We start from the raw sequence: 26210 nt of genomic DNA on the forward strand, positions 1-26210 counted from the left end.
ATTCTTGTACAACACTTGTTCAGAGCTTGGCTAGGAGGCATAAAGATGGCAGTGGGAGATTAAGACTGGCTCTTACCAAAACACAGGAGAATTACTAAAACTTGGAGCAAAAGAATGTACTGTCTCTGCCTGTATTTACTTGAAATAAAACCATAATTCATAGTAAAATAACTGCTAAATATGCTACACTCTTATGAGCCTGAAATTGAATGGTTAAAAAAATAAATCAAACATCTGTGAGATGCTGACCAGCCAAAAGAGATCTATGTAATTATGGAATCTCATTCTGAGACTGATTCTAAATTCTTCATTCATGACCTGTGAAGGACTTCTGTAATCCTTAAAGTCAATGTTAAGGCATGCCACGTTTCCTATAAGAAAATTATTCTAACAGTAGCTTTGGATATTACAGTTCTATAATTGTAAAACATTCTCCTAATACATACAAAGACTTGAGTGGACATAAACTTACACATTAATAAACATAAACCACAGGTATGCTTTTAAATATAAGCCACAGATTATGGATTTCACCTTTACATATTTAAAAGAACTTCTTACTTTGTACAGTGTCAGTGCACAAATCAGGCAAATTATTTCCCAAGGCTTCTGCCCATAAAAGTTGAAAGGAGAGAATATTATGGAGTACTATGAGCCATAAAATGATCTAGCTGAAAATCAGCTGAAAGACAATGATATGTTAATTCTCTCTCTTATGAACCCTTGTATGCTGGGAAAAGCCAATGAGACTTCATTATAATTCTTTTCATTGTAGTAATTCTTTATCTCCAGTTCTGGGAAAGGTCAAACTCCATTACAGAAAACTGTAAGGATCTGTCTTATTCCTTTGTCACAGTGGAATCTAGCTGGCTGTATTAAATCTTGCTGAATAGGTGAACCATTGGTGAAGGTTGTGAATCTCTTTGGTCAGACCACATTTTTGTGGTGGCAGTAATTGCTGCAATGGAATCTGACCTTCAGATTGAAAAACCTTCTCCTAATAAAATAGAACATTTTTTTCTCTAACTCTAGATGTTTAATCCAGGTAAGGTTTTGCATATGCCTGTTGTTACACATATGATAGATGAAGGCTGAAATGTTCAAATGTTCTTGCCTAGAATTTTTGCCCGTCACAAGAAGTAACAAAAAGTAGAGCTGCTTGGGTTCAGACCCTAATTCCTGACATTCAGTGGCACAGTGCTCACTCAATCACTTCCCTTACACTGGAGGACAAAGGGAAGGCACAAATGAATTTAGTAGGGCAATCTCTTTGTCTAAATTTGCACCTCAAAGGACATGTGCCAGCACTGGTCCAATTGGGTCCCTAAAACAAGTCAGTAGGAGAGGGAGGTATTTTAAGCTCAGATATTTTAAGCAGCCATCAAAGCATGTGATACTGGTATCAGACAAGTATCTAAGCCCTAAGAAGGAGTCTTTTATTAAAGCCAGTAGGAGGATCAGGAACACCTGGATGGCTTGTAGGTTGAGCATCTGACTTTGGCTCAGGTCATTATCTCATGGTTTGTGAGTTCTTGCCACTGTCAGCAGAGAGCCTGGCTATCAGAGTAAAGCCTGCTTTGGATCCTCTGTCCCTGTCTTTCTCTGCCCCTCCCTGACTCAAACTCTCAAAAATAGGCAAACATTTAAAAAATAAATAAACAAACAAATAAATAAATAAACTCATTAGGAGGATTAAACTGTCCATCAGCATGTAGATCCCAGTAGTAATGGAGAAAGTCATCTTTCTCTCTGATACTCACCCCTTTGGACCGCACTGCTGAACAATGAACTGCTTTCTTTTAAGATAAGGGAAGTGACTTAGCTTAGTTTTTTAACACCTGATAAAAAGTTTAAGACCTAAACCACGAACCTCTGAAAAAGTTTTGCTGTTCCATATCTAGCAATAAAAACTCTCATAGACAACAATCAGGATCATGTTAAAAAGGTAGATTTAAGGTCATAATCTCCATGAAGGATCCAAGCAAGACCAATACCACCATAGCTATCATCTTGTTCAATGTGTGTAATACATATCACCTGATCTTGCCAAAGTACTTCTAAATAAATATATTTTGAGCCAAAAGCCTCTGTATCAGATTGGAAACAATAGTATCTAAAGTCCAGGGCTTTTTGTTGCTTGTATTACCATGACTTTAGGTAATCCTTATCTTGAATTCTCGCACTGATAGGATCGACTAGGACTATACAAGGGAATACTGGAGGAAAGGTGATTAAGGCAGTTATCTGAGCTGTGTCAACACAGCACTATAGGAGATGTCCAGATGATTTTCTGAATTGCTTCTTTTTGGAGTAATGGTCTGCCATCACATAAGCAGGACCTTGAAAGAGATGTGTCCTATAAATGGACATATTTAAATAATCTTGAAATAAGTAAGCATTGATTACTATACTTCAATTTAAAAATTTTAAGGAACAGAAGGAAGAAATACATTCTGACTTGTTAGGTCTTTCCTCGTGCATACCTTTTCCTAATTAAGATACATATACAGATATAATGGTATATATACATATAGAGATATATATATCCTTTAGATCACATATAGAACTATATGTGATATGGTAGCACTATAAGATTCATTAAATGTTTCCAAATGAAAAGCTCTGGCTTTTTCTCCTTTTTCCAATTTTACATAACTGAAAGACTTACTAACACTTGATTCTCAAATTTGTCTTCCTTCATGAGCTGAAAATCGGGCTGCACATTAATTCAGTTTAGCCTGCAATTTGGCTAATTAATCATGTTTCTCCAATAAATAAAAACAAAACTCAGGTGATCCCTCTTAGCTTTTAAGAACAAGTGTTATGTTTTTAGTGTATTTTTTTTTAAAGACATACAGCTCAGACCTACTCACCCAGCCAAAGATATCATTATCCTATTGCTTCAACTTAATGTATGGTGGGTCCCCAAGCAGATTAGAATCTGATAATTTCTAAACCTTTAAAATATTAAATTTATCCTGCTGGTAAACCAGCTTCAACATTAGCCATGACATGAGAATCATAACAGAACAAAAACTTTGTTCAAAAAGCACAAAGAACCAGCAATAGAAAACAAAACTCAAGTTTATGATGTCCCAATTATTTCCAAGTCAGTTATTAGTTCAGTTACATCTAACTTCTGGTATCCATGTAAATTCTCATTTTTACCTAATAATTCTTTCACACGCCTGCCCTATTTTTACTATCCTCTGATCCTACCTTTTTGCATTTCATCTTAACCCTTAGTAACACACAGTGTACCTAACTTATCAAATCAATCTCTGACAGCCACAGGAGCTCATTCACATAAACATCCTGACTCACACACTCAGCCAGCCAAAGTCACCCACATATTCCAGTCCTCAATAACAAAAACTTCAGGCATTAGAATTAACCTTTAGAATCTATAAAGAAATCATGTTCTCACTTACCCATCTCTGCCCTCCCACCCCAAATTCCAAGTTCCAGTCCTCTGTAAGGTCCCAGTAATACAGTAAGTGGAAATTAAAAGAGCTCTTGCAGTGGGAGGATGGAAACACCTCAAGGATTATTTGCAAAATGCAAGCTATTTCTGAGGCTGCATTTCCTTTTTGTAAAAAAAATTGTTAATGTTTATTTATTTCTGAGAGAGAGAGAGACAACGTGAGCAGGGGAGGGTCAGAGAGAGATACAGAATCTGAAACAGGCTCCAGGCTCTCAGCTAGCTGTCAACACAGAGCCCCACGCAGGGCTCGAACCCAGGAACTGTGAGATCATGACCTGAGCCGAAGTCAGACGCTTAACCAACTGAGCCACCCAGGAGCCCAGAGGCTGCATTTCCTACCGTTTCCGGAACCATATGGAGACAGTGTGTTAGTGTGGCCACTGGGTGTGTGTTTTGCAAAGTTGTGACCACTTTGCCCATCATGCCTCTCATCGAGCAAGTGTAAACATCATAAGGCAAGGCATCACAGTTGCCGAGGGCCTGGATGAGGAACAGAGAGAGACATTTAGACCACGTTAGGAGGAGACAAGCTTTGGTGAGGATGCAGTTCCCACTGAATCAGTGTTTCCTCTCTCTGTGTCTCTCTTCCCTTATTTATTTATTTATTTATTTATTTATTTATTTATTTATTTATTTATGTCTGAGGGCTTAAGGACTGCTTCCATCCTGGGGCAACGGCTTGTTGCTTGGCCTAGAGTAAGTGATACCAATTTCTAAAAGTCTAAGAATCTAGCTGCAACTGTATTGGACCTTTTCTCCAAACAACAACAACAAAACATCACCTGGGTGTGTGTGTCTGAGCTAATCATGACTCTGACCTGCCTAGAGGTTGATATGTCTGGAAATATATTAAAAAGGTCTTATGCTTTGCTTCTCTGGTGTGAGAACAAGATAAGACTTCAAGAGCTCGGATAACCTTTATGATGGCTAAACCACAAACAGAAAATGAAATTTACAGAAGCAATTAATTTTACTTTATCTAGAAAATGGGCATGCAACACCAGCTAATATCTGGCACTAACATTCTGGGTTAAATTCAGATTGATCTAATAATGATTTATATATTTTTCTTTTACTAGAAAGTTTATTCTAATGACTTAGTACCACTTCTGAGCAGAGGAATAATTTTAAATACAACATATGTGTTCTTGCATTTTTAAAAATAATCAACATCCTCAAGCTTCAAAATATTCAAATTCAAAACCCTATATTTTAGTGCTCAGGCAAATTAGAGGAAGAAAAAATTTAGCAAGAGAATGGAAAAGCACCTTTGAGAATTAAATGTAAGCCTTATTATGTGATTAGTGCTTAGGTTCTTTTTCACAAAATAAGCTATTAATTGATCCTACTGTGTGCAGGAATTCCTAAAGTCCAAAGAATAATACCCCATATCATGAAAAAGAAATCATTTGTACACTGATTATTACAAATATTTTGCTATAGAAATAGAAGCTGTTATAGATTAATTAATCTCAACTTTTTAGAAGGACAGGTGTAGCTGGTTGTAGTTTCTTAATGCATCTTAACATCGCTTTTCTTGTAAATAAAAAATACATATAGAACAAAAACACTCACTGGCTGTTGGTTTGGGAAATAAGCATTTCCTGACAAGCAAATAAACTGCACTGTTAATTTTAAGAAATGTGGTTGGTTGGTTGGTTTTCATAGAAAATGCTAATACAGACCCTCAAGAAGTTCACAACCAGAATTAACTCTGTGCATCAAGAGCATCTTCCTCCACCAAGGACAGTTCCAGGGTGTTTTCATTCGTGCTGGTTTTCATCCTAAAGTTGAAAGAACCGTAGAGTTTTGCAGACTCTTTGGAAGAGGCAAACCTGTTGCGGCGATATAGCTCCCCCTTCCACATAGACATCATTAGCAAACAGGACAGAACCACCCCCCCAAGAGTGAGCAGGCAGAGTCCCGCAATCACACAGCGGTCCAGGTGAGCTCCCAACCTTGCGCTCTCCTTCTCCAAGCGTTCCATCTCCCGGGCCGCCACAGTGTTGGGATCCACGGTCACTTCCCGTGGAACAATGTAAGAGATGATCACCAGCAAGATGCCAGTGACCAAGAACAAGATGGCACTGATGAAACCATAGTCTACTGACCTCCCTGAAGACGGGGCTTCTGAACTTATATCATCCTCATCTTCAGATATCAAGGATATGGCAGCCTCATGGGACCACTCATTTGGATTTCCCCAGCCAAGGTCTCCCAGGTGATTGCTCCCTTTTGCTGAAGGGGAGCATCGGTTCCTTTGCTCTAAGTTGACATTCTCATCCACACAGGTAAAAGAAGTTTCTAATTCCTGGCTGCAGCAATTGCAGACTTTCCGCCCTGCTGTTATTTGGTTGTTTCCTGAGTTGAGAGGTCCTAGTGGCAAGGAGTCTGTCTGAATAACTCTGTCTTGCAGACAGGAGGAGAGGGGTGCTGGAGAAGGGCTAAGTTTAGACCCTTCCATCTCAGCTGCTCTTGGTGTCGACGTACAGTGTCTCTGGCAGCGGAGAGCAGCTTTGATGGCTGCTGCATCTGCCTGGCCACCAGGAGGGCCTCCGGAATGCCAGTCCCCAGCATCACACAGGACTGCCTGGCTGCTCTTCTTAGCAAGGTAGGGGAGCTCCATCGGAGCTAGTCAGACATCCCCCAGCAGCTTCTGAAAATTCTGCCAATAGCAACACAGATAAGAACCCAACAAGAGCTAAGGCTGCACTACCAAGAGTATCACTCCTGAGGTCCCCATCTCCTTTTCAGCCACAGCTGTAGACACCTCAGCTCCAGTTCGTCCTAAAAGGGCTAAACGAAAGGAGAGGATACCTAGTGGCAAGAAAGTGTGAAAAGGGCAAATCCTCTGACTTATCACCGGGATTAACACTGAGAAACTTAGGTCAGGGTAGAAGAGGAGCACAGAGGAAGTAGCAGTGTCTCTGAAGAAAGCATTGCCGTCACCAAGCCAAATTTATCCAAGGACTCACACATTACTGTGACAGGATCCCTCAAATAAGAAGGCAGTTTTCCTGTAGAGAGACACAAATGAGAAAGGCAAGGACCTTTTTTAGCAGAGCCGCGATTTTCTGGAGAACCTGGGGAAGCACACACTTCTCAACAATTCAGTTAAATTACGTTTACACCATCTTTAGTTCAGAACAGATTCTAATACAGATTAGCTTTAGAGCATCACCAGTGATGAACAAATATGTCACCGTCAGCTGGGCTTTATTGGAGCTAGGGCTCAGCATTTTGACTGAGTAACTCTGAAGTGGGTAAAAGATGGCTGGCCTGATCAGCCACCTCTCTTAACCTTACACGTCATATATCCAATGATCTTAGTCACACAGCCCTGTGTTTTCAAGACTCCCTCTTGTTCACTGTGCTTTCATTCTCAGCCCTTGTGGTATATGACACCAGCTTGTTCTGGACCCAGAAGTATGCAGACAACATGCCTTACTGTGTGATTCCTCCCAAATACAAGGGGCCAGCCCACTCCACAACCCTCCCCCCAACACACCTACCTGCTCTAGGTACAGGTCTGCTAGTCTTTGCTCACTGTGTCTGAAGGGGTCTCAGTTCCTCTCCTTCTTCATACTTTGCTAACACGCATGGCAAACTGACCATCCAAAAGTTTTTATTTAGAAGTAAACTGACAGTGAAAGACAAATTATAAACCCAGAGAGTCAACAGTTCTGTTGAAGTAAGCAGGTGAGAGGTTATTTCCAAAGTTCCAAGATTACCTTTGGAACTTTGTATCCATGGCATGTCCTTACCCCCAGCACAGCATGGGATCTTTCTGTGATAGAACTTTGGGTTGAGCAGAAAACTGCCCATCTTTCTCTGACTCTACCATCCTTTGAAGGAATAAACTCACTTTTCACTGTCACCAAGTATAGCAGTTCAAGCAAGGGCCCTCCTTATTTTGCTTCCCAGTAATAACTGATCTAGCCCATGGTTTGGGGGCTTATTATGCTCACAATCCACAGCTCCAACGGCTGGTAACCCACACAGATGCATAAGTAAGGCTCACCTAACATCTACCTGGCAACTCACTTAAAATAAGAGGGGAGGGAATCCACATCCTTTCTGCTTTACATTAGAGTTTGTTTTGTTTTTACCAAAGCTACTTCTCTCCTATTATTAAAGTTTCTCTGTAACTAAAACAGAAAAAGAAAACAAAACACAAAAACACCAAGTCCAAAAAAACATCCAACTGAACCAGAACTTTCCTTTAGCAAGTGTCCACAGATCCCTACAGCTGGATATTTCCAGGAAGGAAGTGGTGATAATGGATTTGATCAATTCCTGAAATGAAAAATCATCTCGCAGTTCCCTCAGACATGAGGTGCTCTGATTAACTTTTGGCACGATTAACTCATCACATTGGACTTTCTTGGATAAAAGCGGCAGGATCCCTTATGGGACTTCCCATTTATAACAAAGAGGGAAAGAAATCTCCACTTAATTCCCTTCTCCTCCTTCTCTCTCTCTTTAAAGAAAAGATAGACTCTGCTTTCCATCGGAGATATACTAGCTGCACAGTCGATTCCCTTTGCAGCTCCGTAATCCGGGGCTTCCATCCTCAGTAGAGAATGGATAATCCCATGGGACCAGAGAAAGGCTCTTTCCTTCCGTCTCCTGCCTCTCCGTCTCTCTAGTTAAGAGCCGGGTTAATGAAATTGCACCTCAAAGCGAGCGGACTTTGCACTTTGCCTCCTCCGTCTGCCATTAACTAATAACATTAATATCTGCATTGGAACTAAGTAATACGGGCGAGGCTGGTGTGGGCAGGCGACCTCGGGATCCGTCCAGCGCTCACTGTGCGAGGTTTGGGGTGGGGGGGTGCACAGTAAGCACCGGGAAGCGGGGCCCCTGCGAGATTAATCCATCCATTCTGGGTAAACCTCAGGGCACCTACAGTCCCGCTGCGTTCTCCAAATACCTTGAGGCAAGGCAAGCACCTTGGGCAGGGAGTGAGGACGCGCTCCGCTGCTCCGCCGCTCCGCCAGGCTCGCAGGGTCTCTCCCTCGCCCCAGCGCCTCCTCCCGGTCCCACTCTCCGTCACTCACCCTTGCCTTGACCACCACGTGTGGCTCGAGCACCGCGCGCCTGTTCGTGCGCGGCTCCTCGGTAAAGTCCCCCGATTACCAGCCGCGGCACTTGTAGCCTCCGCGCGCCGCTGGGCTCCACGGGGTGGGCAGCGCCTGCTGTGCCGGTTGGGAGGGGCGGGGCGGGGCAGTCCTTCTTGCTGAGCATCCCGGGAGTTGTAGTCCAGGGGCGGCCTCCTTCCGTGCCCCACCCCCTACCCCGTGCTTTCTCATTCTTCCTCGCTTTCGCCCTTCCAGAAGACGTTCCCACTATACCTTCATACTCCTGATTGGTACTTTGGAAGAAATCGCTGGGTCCTAAACTCAAGGTTGGGTCCTCCAGCCGCGGGTAGGGCCACAGGATTATGGGGGAAGGAGTGCATATTTAGTTTCAACATTGTGCCAGGCAGTATGCATATTTTGTCTTATTTAATAGAACAGACCTTCAAAGTAGATTGTATTAATCCTCATTCTACAGATGAGGAAAGGCTCAGAGGAATTATTTTATCCAAGGTTACAAAAACAATAAATGGTAGCAAATAAATTTTGTTCAGGAAATGTGCAAAATCAGAAGAAATGTGACCATTGAGGGTAAGGGATTGCCCTTTTTGCCTATGCATCCTCCATATCTAACCAAGTGTCTGGTATCTGTTGAATTATGAATAGTAATGACCCAAAAATAACAGAAATTAACATTATTATTACTGCCAGTTTCTCATTATTTTAGATACATTAACTTATTGAATGGTCACAATTAATTTTTAAAGGCCTACAAAAAATTATCATTTTTACCAGAGAGGAAACTGAGTTACAAAGAAGTTGAGTAATTTGTTCGAAGTTGTACACTTGAAACTCAGCAGAGGTAGGGCATGAACTCCAAAAGGTTCTAAGCATTCCACAAATTGAATGAATGGAAGAAAGACGAGAAGACAAGAAAAGAAAGCCTTGGGAATAAGGAAATCTGTAGGTAAAGCTACTGAATTATGACTCCCAGGATACAGCAAAGTAGCTTCTTTGGGTCACCCAGCTTTGTAAGCATAGTGAATTGCAGCAGCCAACAACAAAAAGGAATGTGTGGTTTGTGGATCATCTCCAACAAGTTTTCGTCATCACCTTTGGGGCTATCATAGGGCTATTGATTGTTTTCATCTGAGGGAAGCAAAAGAAGGGCTGTAATGTAACTTTTTGCTACTTGTGAGTAGCTTACATAAACTGTGGTTGCTTGCTTCCAAGTGATAAGTAAATCTTCTATAATGACAATTTTGTTGGTTTTCCTTTATATTGATAGAATCCATAGTATCATGGTTCCAGGGGCTTCACAATCCAGCCCCTTTAAGATTTTTCCCCCCATGAATCCCTTTTAGCCAGTTAGGCCCATTTGTTGATAAGCATGCCATGAGTATTTGTGGTTTCTTTTCCATTGCTTATTACTCTTTTTTCCGGTGAGAATATCCTTCTTTCGATTCCCTATTTTTTCATCCTTTGAGGATTATCTCTTCAAACCACACCTGCAGGAATACATTCTGTTTTTAGTACTTTGCATTCAAAAGCGAACACAAAGACACCATATGATATTAAGAAGAGAGCAATTGAGAAGTTGAAGAAACTTAAATTCACATTGGACAGGCAGTACTGAAGGAACTTGGGATATTTAGTCAGAAGAGACTTAGAGGAAACAAAAACTAGCTTTAAATAATTATAGGTTGGTAAAAAGGAAGAGGTTAAAAGGGTAAAAGCAGAACCAATGACAATAATAGTAGTATTATTCCTAATGTGTTCTCATCTTTAATTCTTACACCAACTCTATAAGGGAGCATGTATTATTGTACCCATTTTTCAATGTAGAAATTGAGAATTGAAAAGGTGGCTTTTTCCCAAGGTTTCAGAACTAATAACTGATAAAGCCAAGATTCTAACTTGGGTCTGTCTGATTCCAGAACCCTGATCTCTTCACTACCACAGTATACTGAGCAATGCTCCGCAGCACAGCATGCATAAGAGGTGATAATATTTACTGCACTGGGATAAGCATAAGAGGTTTCCCAGGGCCACAGTTCTGTGGCTACTTCAGGCCCTACAGGACAGCTAGAAGGGCCAAGGTAATAAACAAGCCAGCATGTCTGTAATACAATGGAGCACCTGAGGATGGCAGACACAGGGACTGGGAATCTTTGGGTAGCTCTATTACATTTAACAAGAGGGTTGATTTGGGGCTGATTATGAGGAATACTATTCTCTCTAGGAACCTGAAATAAGATGTTTCATGAAAGTGAATTCTGTTACTGGAGAGGATAAAAAAAGAACCATTTATCAGTGATGTCATAGAAGACATCCATCTAGTTGGATTAGAGGACCTCTATGGTTTCCCTACTGAAATGATTCTAAGTTATATCATGTTATGAATCCCTTTTCCTCCAAACCAGCCCCCCAAAAATTCTGCCTCCTATGAGCTTTACTAAGACTTGTCAGCCCTGATAATTTTTCGTATCTATCATCCACTGCCTTGTGACATTTCTCATATGTCTAGATAACTACTGCATATTGCTCAACTTCTTACTTAGGTGCCTAACCCTCTAACAACAATTGCAAGCTTCTTAAGGTCAGTATTAATATAATAAATGCCTTGTTACCTCCTTGAAAAAGTGCGATATTTCTATTGAATAGAGTAAAGGAAAAAGAACAGTCACTGGAGATGACTATCTATCCACATGATTCTCTCTCACGTCCTGTTTCTGTATATAGTACATTTGACTGTCTACATATTATTGAGTGTTAAAAAAATCAACTCTGTGCCATGTACTACAATTTCTCATTCAAAATTCTGCAGAAAAAAAGATTATATGTAGACTGACTGAGCTCCTGGAAAGAAAAACTCTGCAAAAAATACCACTTGCTGGAATAAGTTTACTTCCCTCTCCTGTAAGTCCATATTTAAAACTTTCCTCACAATCTGACCCAAGAACCTTTCTCAAGATTCAAGAGCCTTTCTGTTAGGAGCCATTCTGCACCCACTAGTCAAGAGAGCTCCTGGTGAGGTCAAAGCAAGTTTGCACAGTCTCTTGCCATCAGATGACGACCGATATCCACTCCTACTTAATTATTTTTGCTTGAGCACTGACCCCCAAGGTACCTTGTTGATTGGTATTGGGGAGTGACTTGCCCCCTTATTCTGGCCCTGGTATGATGATTGCACCTTGTGAAGGAACTTACTGTGGGAACTTTTTCTTTGATTATGGGAACAGACATCATGTCTTCAGTAGGTCCTGTTTCCCTCCATACTTTCCCTTGAGCTATGAACAGGCTAATGACTCTTACTCATAGAAGATTGACCTTTACGTATACAATTCTGTTTCTACCGTTGCATTAGTCCAAGACGTTCATACAGCTCAACATGTAAATCAGCTAACCAAAAATGTTTCTCATGCCCTAGCTATTCAAGAAATCACAAAACTAGACACAAAGGTAAATGCACTCGAAGAGGCTATTCTATGTAATGGAAATGAGCTAAACTCTTTACAGGTATGATTGGCTCTCTGGTGCCATAAGGAATATAACTGGACAATTAAGTCTTGCCTGAGACAAAGAGCCTAACTTAGAAAGAAGGAACAGATAAGGGCAGAACATAAGTCACTACATATACCTTTGCTTACTGGTGATGTATAGCAGTCCCTTCCCTAAGACCTACATTCCACAAACACCTTCCCTTACACTGGCAGCTGTGATGAGGATGGACAAGAGTATCTACAACTTAACCTATGNTACTGGTGATGTATAGCAGTCCCTTCCCTAAGGCCTACATTCCACAAACACCTTCCCTTACACTGGCAGCTGTGATGAGGATGGACAAGAGTATCTACAACTTAACCTATGGACTTAATCTTAGTGTTACTAAAATGTGTGTGTTATTCTGCTTTTCACTAAGAACACCCTGTTATTTTCTTAGTTACTCAACCTCACTATAACTGGGGCAGTTCTGCAAGAAGACTTCTGTAAAACCTGTTTCTGTACATTTTCCAAAGCATCTTATCACAGAGAACTATCCACTGTAAGAATTCCATTTTCTGATGCCATGTTATCATTTGACCTATAAATAAAGACATCAAAACCGACAGGACGGAGATGCCTGCCTGGTGACCAGAAAGAATCTCGGGGCTCTCTCACTCTCTTTCGCCGACATCGTCCATCCTTCGGGGACCCCTGGACCAGCTGGAGCGGGTCTCCAGCATGTTTCTTGTTCAACATCCCTAATTTCTTATTACTCTTCTAATTGACAGTCTCATGACATAATACATTTCCTTTTATACAGTCATTTTACATATATGGAATTATTTTGTGCATATTTTATATGGCTTTCTATGTAGTATCTCTTCCCAGATAAAATTTAAGCTCTTTGAGAACCAATATATTCTTTCTATAATTTTGAAACTACACGTGGGCATGAAATGGCAAAATACGTGAGCAACATGTTCCTCAGTATATGCTTACAAAATAATGGATACTAGTAAAATGGTGATATTAAGTCTAAATAATGATTTTGATCTTACATAATTTTTTAGAGTTTTTTTCTTTTTTAATTTTTTATTTATTTTTGAGACAGACAGAGACAAAGCACAAGTGGAGGAGGGACAGAGAGACAGGGAGACACAGAATCTGAAACAGGCTCCAGGCTCGGAGCTGTCAGCACAGAACCCGATGTGGGGTTCGAAACCATGAACTGTGAGACCTAAGCTGAAGTTGGACTCAACCAACTAAGCCACCCAGGCGCCCCGGATCTTACATAATTTTGAATATGTCACATTTTTTTGTTTGCTTATACTCCATGATTCTGGGAGGAGCAATCATGATTATACTAAACTAATCAGTAAAAAATCAGATTCTGGGAAGTAAATCTACCAAGTGAATCAAGGGTAGTGAAGGGACTTGTTCTGTAACAATCAGTTTCTTATAATGGTGACTGAGAATGCTTTCCAGTTTTCTCTCTTCAGGAATGGTAATAAGGCCTGGTTGTAAATAAAAATACCCTTAGTACGTTCAGAGCTATCAGTAGATGCTAGGCTGTAAGGAGATGAGAAAGGCGTTTTTAGAACTGGATATTTAGAGGCTCAGTCATTTAATGGCAATAGCACACAGAATTTGACTTACTTTGTACACCCAGACTGTGACTTCTGAATGATGGAAGAAAAGACTACGAATAACCAAAATTTAGAGTAATGATCTCATTTGCTAACTAAATTCTAGAGACAAAAAAGTCATATTAAATTTGAATGTTTCCTTTAAATAAGAATGTTTACAGTGGTCAGGCAAGCACGTTATTTAAATTAATAAAGTACCAAATAGAGACAGTGTCAGGGAAGACTTCAGCCAAATTGAGAGCAAGTGCTTTTCTTAAAGGGATCAGTAGCCACTAACCGTTTTACCTGATTTTTATCTTGAGTGAATTCAGATATCAATAAAAATCAGATAACCCAATTTGTATTCAAAAATTGAAAATATTGGGGCACCTGGGTGGCTCAGTCAGTTGAGCATCAACTCTTGATTTCTGCTCATGAGTTGATCCTAATCCAAGGGTTGTGGGTTCAAGCCCCCACGTCCAGCTCCATGCTGAGCACAGAGCCTGCTTAAGGCTTTGTCTCTCTCTCTGTGCCCCCTCCTCCCACCAAATAAAAAAAAAAACACACCAATATTTTAATTTAAATTAAAAAAATTTAAATCTGTGTGGGTCAAAGGAAACACAATACAGGAAATGTTCATTTCCAGTATAAGGAAACTAGGTGACTTACCCCCACCCACTGCTGAGAATAATTAGAAAATCTAGACAAAGTATATAAAAATCATGTGCTTAAAATCATACAAAATTAACAAGATAGAGAATAATTACTGGGCCAGAGTCTTCAGAAGAAGAGAGGCAGCTCAGGAGCTTGGAGCTTCCTTTTACTTGGGGATGTTAGATATTTACAGAGGGAAGAGCAGAGAGGCTAAGAAGCTAAGGGGAGTGGGGGTTAGAGTCCTGAGTCTGCCAAAGGAAGGAATTGTAGTGAACTGCAATTAACACTAGTAAAATGGTGTCCATTCTAAACTCTGGGTTGGAATTGCTAGCAGTGTTAGCCAGAAATTAGATAGGCCCTCATCGGGAGCACACTTCAGACTCTTAAAATGTCAGTCCCTAAAATTTAACCAAGGTGATTTCAAAGTGTTAGGACACCAGTTACTTGGCAAAAGAATTCTCGGGGGGGAAAAAAAAAAACTACAGCATCATCTCAGACCAATTCTACAAATTTGCATATATACTGACTCATAATAAAAAAATAACCATGAAAAAAGCCAATTTCTAAAGGTCACATACTCTAATTTTATATGTACATGTATAAAACGTTTTTAAAATGACAAAATTATAGAGATGGAAAACAAATTAGTTCCTATCGTGGGTTAAGGATGGTGGAGGGTAAGGGGGTGGGTCTGACTGTAATTGTAAGGGATAGCTTGAGAGAGAGCTTCATGGTGATGGAATAGTTCTGTATCTTGATCATGGTTGTGGTTACATGAATCTACACATGTGGTAAACAGTTTTTTGGTTTGATATTCCATATAGTTACATAAAATGTAACATTGGGGAAAACTGAAAGGTATACAAGATCTTTCTGTAATATCCTTGCAACTTTCCAGGAATCTATAATTTTAAGATAAAAAGCAAAACAAACAAAAAACCAAGCACATCAGAAGATTAGATCACATACATGAAAACAAACAGAAACATAAAGCAATAAAAACGACAAATGGGAGGCCTCAGATATTGGAGAATTTTAAATAGCTATACTTACTGTGCTTAATGAGATACACAAAATTTAGAATTTTGTCAGAGATCTGGAAATGAAAAATAAAAAATAACATAATCAAAATTAAGAACTCAAAAGATGAAATAAGAGATTAGACACAGTAAAGAGAAATTAATGACTTGGAGATAGATCAAGATAAAACATCTCAGAGAACCTGGGTGGCTCAGTCGGTTAAGTGTCCAACTCTTGACTTTGGCTCATGTCACGATCTCATGGTCTGAGATGAATCTCACAGTTCTTAGGCTTCTCTCTCTCTCCCTCTTCGCCCCTCCCCAACTTGTGCAAGCAAGTCCGCATGTACATGCACACCTTCTCTCTCTTTCTCAAAATAAATAAATAAACTTAAAATGAAATAAAACATCTCAAACAAAGCACAAAGAGACAAAAGAATGAAAAATGCAAAAGTGAAGGTAAAAAAAATATAAAAGCTAAATGGTCAAGTTCCAATCAGGGATTCTTGTGTCCAAGGAATAAACTTTTTTCTCTCTCCTTCTGGGAGGAGAAGAGAAGGCAGTTTTCTCTCGCTCCTGTATATAATCACACAAAATCAATTTTTCTGATCCTCACTTGTCATACAGACTTTGAAGTTTATATACATAAGACATTTGACTTGGCTTTCATTACATTGTCCAAGGAATAAAACTTGGGGTGTTAGGAGCCACATGGTCATTATTTTCTTTTTAAGTGAAATATGGTAATCTGTCTCTGATCCAAATAATTTGCACGTTCAGGGTAAAATTAATAAATATGAATATTTTCTAAAACAATAGCAAGGATGAAGCTATTTTTTAGCTACTAAAAATACTAAGTATAGTTTTATAATTCCATTTATATTATTAGTAAAAGAGGCAAAACGATACTGGAATATTTTAGAGAAATAGTGAAGAAAAGCAAGAATGTAGTTACATAAATATCAATATAGAGGCTATCTTTGCAAGGGATGGAGGGAATACTGGTTTGAAGAAAGCAAAGGGAGAGGCTTCTGGGACTGATCTATTCCTGACCCACATGTGTTTACATGAGTATTCTCTTTGAGCTAAATTATTGGAGGTGACTCTTTATTTCATGCATTGTTCTCTGTGTAGGAGATCACAATAAAAAGATAAACATGCCTTTGGAGAGGATTCTGGTTTCAAGTACCTAATTTAACCTTTGCATTAAGAATTTATATCAGCCTAAGGATTTATTCTCTTATCTTAAGAAGAACTTGAAGATGGTTTCCTCTAGCCTGGTTTCATCTGGCATATTGTTATGCCTGGAGGGTGGGCAAGCATATGATCTTACAGGACCCCTGATACCATACTACCATGATCTTTTTTGTTATTTATTTTAAAAATGTTTCAATTCCCTTCAATCCTCTTCCTGTCCTTTATCACATCCCTTTCTAGAGATGCGATTCAGTTTACAGTCCCATCACTGCACTGAAATTCACTGCACTTCAAGTCATTAATAACATTCAGTAGTTCAGCCATTCACTCAAGTATTAATTGAATGTCAAAGGTTCTATGCTAAATGCCTGATGAAGAGCAGTGCACTGAATGGATACATCCCACCTTTCAAGGAGTTTACAATATAGTGGGAGATGTGCCAATTTAACAGACAATATAATGCCATTTCATCAGTGTTCTGACAGAGGAGTAGATGATACAGTGGGAACATACCAGAAGAGTACCTAATTCAGAATTGGTCAAAGTTGACTCCTAGATGGTGTAATATGTAGGTGAGACATATTTAGAAAGAAATTAGCCCTTTGAAGAATGAGGTAGCGTGATGAACAGCGGGTGACAATTCAGAAGTGAATTATTGCAACTGGAGAAAATTCAGTATGGATACAATAGAAAGTGTTAGGGGGAAAATGTCAAGTAACGATGTTGGAAATGTTAGTAGAGGAAAGGTCACCTATGGACTGTCAAGTAAAAATAAGGTGTGTAGACTTCATTCTAAAAAACATCAAGATTCCAATGGTAGCTTTTAAATAGGAGAATAATAAGATTATATTTGAATTTTAAAAAGATCATTTTGGGGGATAGATTGAAGAAGAGCTAGGCTAGTGTAATCAAATAGTTTATATTAATCATCCAAGCAAGAGATAATGACAGTGAGATATAAACATAAAGATACAGATAAGTTACAAGGAAAAGATATACCATACAAACATTAATTAGAAAGAGGCTTAGGTGGCTATATTAAAGTGGGCTTCAGGACGTGAATGTTACAAGGGATAAGAGAAATAATGATAAATGGTCCAATTCATTAAGAAGACACACAACCAGAAATGTGGATATACCCCCTGCATCTCTTTGGAGCCACATGTCTAGTTCTGTTGAATAGAATATGTGTAGAAATGATGTGAACTTTTGGAATAAGATAGTTAAGGGTCTGATGTTTCTGTCCATTTTACTCTTCAGACTATCTGCTCTTCGTATGATGCTAAAATGACCTTGAAGACACAATATGAAGGCAGCCTCAACTGCTGAATCACAGTGTAGAGGACAACCACTTGATCCACATCAGACTCAGACATGAGCATAAAATAAACTTCTATTGTGGCAGTGAGGTTCAGAATTAATTTGGCACGGCAGTGAGCCTTCTCTCCTTAATTGCAGCAGCAAAAAGGAGCTCAGAAAGTGGACAGAAAGCATCTCGTTATCTCTACCTAGGTAGATAATGGTTTCAGCAGTTATTGTATTTTGCTTTCCTTTACTATTAAGGAGAAGAAAGGTTTTATCTCAGATTTTTAATATCATAATTATTATTTACAATCTTTTGAGTGATATTATTTCAATACTTAAACTAAGCTACCCTTCTACTTGAATTTTCTTCCCTCATTTTCACTTTCTTTCTCCCTATAAATTAAATATATTTGAAAAGCATAATAACAACTTTATAGCTCTATTTCATACTTTTGAATATGTGACAGAGGAATAACCAAGTTGGATTCCTATAAATAGAAACATGACTCCAGTCTATTATTTGCCTCAAATAATAATACATACAAGACATATATATCATTTTTTATATATTAACTTAAATATAATAAATATATATTATATATAATGTTAATATTGATTAAATATCTACGAGGAAAGAAGATTCTACTCTTTAAAAATTCAGTATTGTAGTACTTCTGAGACCCTTTAATTGGCTAATGTACAATTTGACTCTCTAACAGTAAGACATGTTTTTAGTTTTCCCAAACTTATTTTCCACAAAGCATCCTGTAGAACTATTGTTTCGTAAAATAAACTTTGGGATACACTACTATAAAGGAATGATTTTTTTCACACCTATATCAAGTAAGACTATTTCGTATTTTGGTTCATATTTTTCAAGGCCCTTTATTGTTCAACTCTATTGTATTGTTATTGAAGACCTGACTTTAATAAATGTCTCAGGTGGTGGTTGTGCTTCATTATTATTCTCTTATGTTGTTAAACTTTTGATATATGGTTGACTTCTTAGTGTTTTATCATTGCTGTTAGTATCAGTTTTCTAACTCTGTGCTTGGTTCTTCTTACTGTAAGCTCCCATCATCTTTTGTTTAGATGGCTGCAATTATCTGATACATAGTATCTGAAAGGATCATAATAGTACTGCTTATTTGACTAGTGTGAGGAAGAATTAAATAAAATGTTTGCAAAGTAGTAAGAACAGTGCTTGACATGTAAATGATCCAATAAATGTTAGAATATATTATTTTTTAGCTATTGATTTGTTTCTCACCTGTTGCCATAATGTTTAGTCTATCTATTAATTTTTAAAATTTTAACAATTATGTGTTTCCATTCCCAGGCATTTAATTTTTTTGTCTCATTTTATAAATGTGATCTCCTACCTTTTCAGGCATGTTAATTATACATATCTTCAAATTTATAATCATTATCACTTTTGATTGCTCTTTTAACTATTTCATAGGCATAAGGTCTTCAGTTTTGTCTCTCTTTAATGGGATGTCTTTCCTCAGATATTTGGCCATTTGTATTGTGTTTATCTTTACAGTGGAAATTTTGTGTTGGAGTTGCTGCTCTGTTTGTTTTGGTAGCTCCTTCATAGTAGCCTCAGTTACGTCTTAACTGCTTTTCATATTTTAGAAATGTCTCCTGATTTCTGTCCCACTGATAGTCCTCCTACATGTTTTATAGAGAAAGTTATTTTTGAAAAAGCTCATGAGTTGGCCTTTGCCTAACTCTTCTTCCTCACCTCCCACCATACATTTCAGCTTCATAAACTATCTGCAATTCACTGAATATTTCCAGCTGTATGCCTAGCATTCCTTTTCCAAAGCTGCCTTTTCTGCATAGACTAGCTGGTTCTGAATTTCATTCCCTCAACTTGTCAGTATAGGTCAACTCTGCTAGAGCATGGTTTTCTCTAAAAAATTATTCCCCACCCTGAATAGAATTTACCACTACTTTCTGGGTATCTCAGTCTAACCCAGCTCTTATACACTCATCAGAACACCAGTAATATATATCTTTATTTGTCTATATGTGTGACAGGGAAGAACATTGGTCTCCAACCTTCACTTCCCTTCTAAAGAGGGCAAATGTCAAGGTGTCTTTCAATTTGCTGAGCTGGGTGATGAAAGTGTAATCTAGGAAGCTGAGAAAGATTAAATAGTGCTATATACAGAAAAAGGTGGGGGAGGCAAATCCCAGAGTGAGAAGGAGACTGAAATCAGACACTGAGGCTGGAAGAGAGGGACTTTTGAGGAGGAGGGAGAAAAAAAAATCACACACAGTGAAAGGAGATTAGGGAAGTTGTTTTGTGAGTAGGATAGGAAGAGGAAAAAGAAGAAAGGTTGGGTAAAAAGTTTTCTGGCAAAATGGATTTCTGGGTCCTCAAATTCTCGAGTCCAATATATTTCAAGAATCAGGAGTTTTGTTTGTTGTGGTTGTGGTTTTGGTTTGATTTGGGTGGGGTTTTTTTGTTTTTGTTTTTTGTTTTCGTAGTTTAAAAAACTAAAACTTTGCATCTACAATATATTTTGTAGTCCCAGTGAGATCTGGGGCAGGACCCTATGTCAAACACATTTACATATATATATATATACACACACACACACACACACATATACATATATACATATATATACGTATATATATATACGTATATATATACACACATACATATATATATACACATACATATATACATATACACATACATATATATATATATATATTTAGCAAAATATATATATCCACACCAGTTTGGGTAAAGACAGAATGTAAATATTCTTTCCTAAGCAAACAGTTGATTTTGCTGCCAAATGAATTTACTGCAAATTAATAAAAACCCTTTTGGTTTGGTTTATTAGATTTTGGAATCATGAGTAAGCAACTATTGCCCTGTATAATCCTTGCCTTCACCTCTCTACCAGATCTTCCTGTTCTTGACTGGGCTCACTCTTGTGTCTATGGTCAAATGCTGAGCCACTGGTCTAGGATGTCCTGAGCCAGAGATGGTTTGCCTCTGTTCTTCCAGGTCATCCAGCCAACTAGACCAGGCTAGTTGACATGGTAGCCAGCATGGTTCCAAGAAAGCCAGCAGAAGTGTGCACACAAAGCCTCTTGGAGGCTAACTTCATCGCTGGCATGTTGTCATTTCCAACACATATTTTGAATCAAATCATCAGCCTAGCCCAATACATGGGATAGGAAAACAGACTCTACCTCTTAATGTGAGGATCTGTAAAGTCACATTGCTAGGATGTAGAACAATTAGGACAATTTTTTGTTTCAGTCAAGCTACATAAAACTAAAATGCTGAGTCTGAACATAAAATGGAGATGGTTAGAGAACTGATGTTATCTAGATCCAGTCACAAATTCATTGCCTCACCAGTATCAATTTCCCACCATTCTATTTTATAGCAGTATTTGGATTTCCCTTTAGGTGACCATCTTCCTTTTTTGTGTAGTAGCTTTGTGGTTTGGGGAAATTGACTCTACTCTCTGCTCAACGGCACAAATCAATAATCTAATCACATTCCCTCAGGCTACAGTGATTGGTTAGGGAATGAGTCCTAAGCAAACACGGGACTTCTTTAGCCACAACTTGCTCAGAAATAGTCCAATCAAGGTAAAGTGCAAGATTTTGATCAATGATTGATGATGGAAAAAGTATGTAGTCCCTGTTTCTGCTTAGAACTATAAGAGAAGTTAGCCGGAGGACAAAGCTGACAGACAGGAATAGGGAAGAGGCTAAAGAATCACAAAGAAACAGAATGAAAGTCAAGGTTAAACTGCTAAATTTCCTCTTGCCCTTGAGCTTCTTAGTAGCTTGAGTCAACAAATCTCCATCCAGCCTGAGTTGGATTTTCTAATACCGATGGCATATTCAAATGTGACATATTTTCATATCTTTTTGTATCTCATTAAACTTCTTGAGGTGGGTACCAGGTTTCTTTTCTCTCCAACTGTCCAGTTTGAGCATAGTGCCTTTCTCATGGTAGGTCTAAAATAAATGTTTGGTTAAGAGCCCTACATAAACCAAAGCCTGCTGAAACATAATTCTCCAGTATGAATAAAGTAGAAGCAATATCTATAAATAAGAAAACAAAAGATACTAAACAGGCCCCAACTCATAGGGCTCAGTTCATATTTATAAATGAATGTATAAATCAATTTATAAATGAAGAACTTAAACCTGAAATCTATCATTCCATAGTTCTAATTTGCTACAACAGTATATTTTTAAAAGCTACCAATAAATGCCTTTGGTTAAAAAAGAATTACCACAGACACACACACACAAGACCCTAAACAAAAGGAAAGAAATGTTTCAGAAAGGACTATCCAATCATATTTTTTACAAATAGTGGGTTTCAGAATAAGAAAAGGAAAATAAACAACAGAAGAATTAAAGAACAAATTCATAGTGAAATATCATGAGCATGGCACTTCCACAAATGGTATTCTAATTTTGTAAAATATGTAAGAAGCTAAGCCTAATTCTTTAAGTTCTTATTAACATTTTGATTTCAGTGTTCTTAGGAAAAGGAAATTTGGTTAGTTGGCTGGGGTGTTGTGAAAATTAACTAGAATGGATGCTTGACTGAAATGAAAACCAAATAGCAATGCAAAATGTTAGTTCTGTGAGACAGAGACAGAGCTCTTACATGGTAAGAATTCTGTCTTTCTTTGATCTTAACAGGAATTAGAATGTAATATATTTCTCAACCTTCAAGATAGAACCAATCCTTTATAAAATCAAGACAAATTAACTTTAATGTAGCAATAGAGATGAAGGGTAAATATTCGAGAAAAAAACACTGTAACGAACTGTGAAATATGTAATGAGAGAGAGTCTGTCACTGTGCAGAATCAATGTCACATTCCCATTTGCTAAGCTGTGACATCCATCTATCAAAAGTACCTTAGAAATAATTAGTGAATCATTACAATATTACTCTATGTTCCTCTCACTGCAGGGGCAGACTTAGGTAACTCATTACCAAATTCCCTTAACCCAACGAAGTCCTCATTTTTATGTTTATGCATCAACCAAAGTCTTACATTCCTTACAGTCATATCAGATAAGAGTATTGTATATATTTCTTCAAGATTTATGATTAAGATAATAAAAGCAGATGCTATCTTCAAATAATACCCAAGGAAATGAAATCACAAATTTCAAGTAGAAGACAACTTAATTTGTTCAGTCTTTGCATAGCTATAATTGGTTACCTTTTTAAAATTATGTTATTGCCTGCGCATCACATTTATTGCTTGACACATTGGTGAAATTTATAGAGTACACACACTCCAGTCAAGCACTATGATAGATTCTGGGAATTCAAAAACAGAGGACCAATGTCTTTACTTTCAGGTTTTGCCCAATGTAGTGCAGGCTGGCTTGTAGAAGGAACATTTTCCTTATATATTTTTTTAAAAAAAACTAAGAAGCCACAGCATTTTAGTCTTCAAGCAATTGTTCCTCTGTATTAAAAGTCTTACAGCCCATTTACCTACTCACAAGATGCCTTTAAATCTCTCTGAAACTTAAACCAATTGCTCAATTGAATCACCTCAGGTACCTGACATTCTATTAAGTAGAATGATTAAATAGATGACCTCCCATAAACTAAGTTTCTCTTCCTCTGTCTTCTCTCAACAACAGTGAAAATCCAACCTCTCTTTGGGGAAAGATGGGAAGAAACTGCCTTAAAATAATCAGTAATTTAAGCATTTATGTGATTCCCAAGCAAAACCAAAAGGGAAATAGTTGGTACATTTTGTCCTGGAAATTATAATGAAGTAAAAGACTCCAAAACAATTTTCTTTCCATCTAACTATGAATTAACAGTGAAAGACATTGTTACAGGCCTTTATCCTCATAAATATTTTAAGTTTCATGACCAGATATGCTTGCTGTTTCTGTTAGTGGAGCTTTGAGAATCCAGTCACTGGAGTGGGTTGGCACTTCTGGCCATCTCAGTGGATTTTTCTGCTATCTCTGCTTCCCCCAAAGAAGCTGACTTTCAATGGTTTGACCCCTGGGAGAAGGGATAAGATGATTCCAAATTAATGCATCCTTTCAGGCATTTGTGTAAATGTGGATAATATTTTTTTAATCTTATTTTCAGTAGGTAAAATTATTTATATTTAGAAATGCATGATACATCCAGAAATGTGTGGGTGTCATAGCCATGTATCTCAGACCTTAAATCTGTTCCCTCTCACTCTTAAAAAGTAAATTGAATATGAATTTTTACTGCTCTCTCTTGAATAACTTAGATGTTGAGGAGCTTTAGTCTTGCTTCAATGCTCTCATAATCCTCTGCAGATATCTCTGCAATCACATTTACTACAATATTTTTCAGTTCAGTACCCATATCCCCCACCAAACTGCAAGCCTCCTTTAGAGCAAGGAATATGGTTTATTCATCTCAGTATCCTCAGTGCCCAGCAGAGTGTGAAACAAAAAGTCAAAACACATTGACTAAGAAAGGAAGAAAGAAAATATGGAGGAGAGGCATATAAAGATCAATATGTGGAAAATATTTTTAAAATGTGGTAGGATATGGTTAGAAAATTTCCATTGTAACATCTACTTGGGAAAATCATGTTGTTTGTTAAAAGTTTATATGGTAGATTTGTCAAGGAGAAAAATAAACACTCAGTAATAAAAAACAATTTCAAACATGTAACAGAGTGGGGCTAATTGTTATTAAACTTTTTAAAAACACAAGGACTTAGAAAAGTTGTTTATTATGATATCTCAAAAATACTACAAAAATAACAATACGAGCTTGGGCTGCAACAACTTGACCTCAACACATATACTTCTGGTGACTTTAAGACAAACAGTGACAGATTTTTTGACTTGACCAAGAGGTGGGATCTATGACCTCTTTCCTTGAATCTGAATGGGATTTTGTCTTGTTACTAACCAACAGAATGCAATAGAAGTGACAATGAGTAGGTCACTCATGCTAGGTCAAAAATGACTATGCAGCTACCATCTTTGTTTACTGTGACACTGGGAGCCCTGAGCCTCAAGGTAGGAGGTCTGACTACTCTGAGACCAATATACAGAAAGGCTGTGGATGTATGCAGTGGACATCACAGCTGATTTCGCAAACAGCTTTCATCATCTGCCTTCCCTGTGAGTGAGCCATCTGGGACATTCAGACCCATTAACCATTCATATACCTGTAGCTCAGCCATTATTTTACTGCATCTGCGTCAGAGACTCCAAGAAATGTCCAGCTGTGAAGAATGAAAGTTTGAATTCCTCCTGGCTGAACTGGATGCCTTTTACTTCTTTGTGTTGTCTGATTGCTGAGGCTAAGACTTCCAATACTATGTTGAATAATAGTGATGAGAGTGGACATCCCTGACTTGTTCCTGACCTTAGGGGGAAACTCTCAGTTTTTCCCCATTGAGGATGATAGTAGCAGTGAGTCTTTCATATATGGCTTTTATGATCTTGAGGTATGATCCTTCTATCCCTACTTGTGTGAGGGTTTTTATCAAGAAAGGATTCTGTATTTTGTCAAATGCTTTCTCTGCATCTACTGAGAGGATCATGTGGTTCTTGTCTTCTGTTATTGATGTGATGAATCACATTGATTGTTTTGCAGATACTGAGCCAGCTCTGCATTTCAGGTATAAATCCCACTTGGTTGTGGTGAATAATTTTTTAAATGTATTTTTGGATCCAGTTGGCTAATATCTTGAGGATTTTTGCATCCACGTTCATCAGGGAAATTCGTCTATAGTTCTTCTTTATAGTGGGGTCTTTGTCTGGTTTTGGAATCAAGGTAATGCTGACTTCATAGAATAAGTTTGGAAGTTTTCCTTCCATTTCTATATTTTGGACCAGCTTCTAAAGAATAGGTGTTAACTCTTCCTTAAATGTTTGGTAGAATTCCCCTGGAAAGCCATCTGGCCCTAGACTTGTTTTTTGGGAGGTTTTAGATTATTAATTAAATTTCTTTACTGGTTATGGGTCTGTTCAAATTTTCTATTTTTTCCTGCTTCATTTTTGGTAGTTTATATGTTTCTAGAAACTTGTCCATTTCTTCCAGATTGCCCACTTTATTGGCCTATAATTGCTCATAATATTCTCTTATTATTGTTTGTATTTCTGCTGTGTTGGTTGTGATGTTGTGATCTCTCCTCTTTCATTCTTGATTTCATTTATTTGGGTCTTTTCCTTTTTTTTTTTTTTTTTTTTTTTAATTTTAATGCTTACTTATTTTTGAGAGAGAGAAAGAATGCGGACAGAGGAAGACACAGAATCTGAAGCAGGATCCAGGCTCTGAAGCTGTGAGCACAGTCTGACGTGGGGCTCGAACCCACAAGCC

The 26210-nt window shown here is 38.1% G+C and overlaps 1 protein-coding gene and 1 long non-coding RNA gene across 4 annotated transcripts in view; one reads left to right on the forward strand and one right to left on the reverse strand.

The window, feature by feature from the left end:
• LOC144238994 (uncharacterized) overlaps positions 1-26210 on the forward strand; it is a 316761-nt gene that overhangs the window by 173913 nt on the left and 116638 nt on the right. The window lies entirely within an intron of this gene.
• On the reverse strand, positions 4554-6119 carry TMEM74 (transmembrane protein 74). Its single transcript, XM_077772946.1, has one exon. The coding sequence runs from the start codon at positions 6108-6110 to the stop codon at positions 5193-5195; it is 918 nt and encodes a 305-aa protein (XP_077629072.1). The 5' UTR covers positions 6111-6119; the 3' UTR covers positions 4554-5192.

This window comes from Crocuta crocuta, unplaced genomic scaffold, assembly GCF_008692635.1.
Source record: "Crocuta crocuta isolate KB4526 unplaced genomic scaffold, BGI_CrCroc_1.0 scaffold479, whole genome shotgun sequence".
In the NCBI taxonomy this organism is placed as follows: domain Eukaryota; kingdom Metazoa; phylum Chordata; class Mammalia; order Carnivora; family Hyaenidae; genus Crocuta; species Crocuta crocuta.

Excerpts from the sequence above, each read along its gene's own strand:
- TMEM74 (XM_077772946.1), bottom strand. The coding sequence starts at position 6,110 with ATGGAGCTCCCCTACCTTGCTAAGAAGAGCAGCCAGGCAGTCCTGTGT.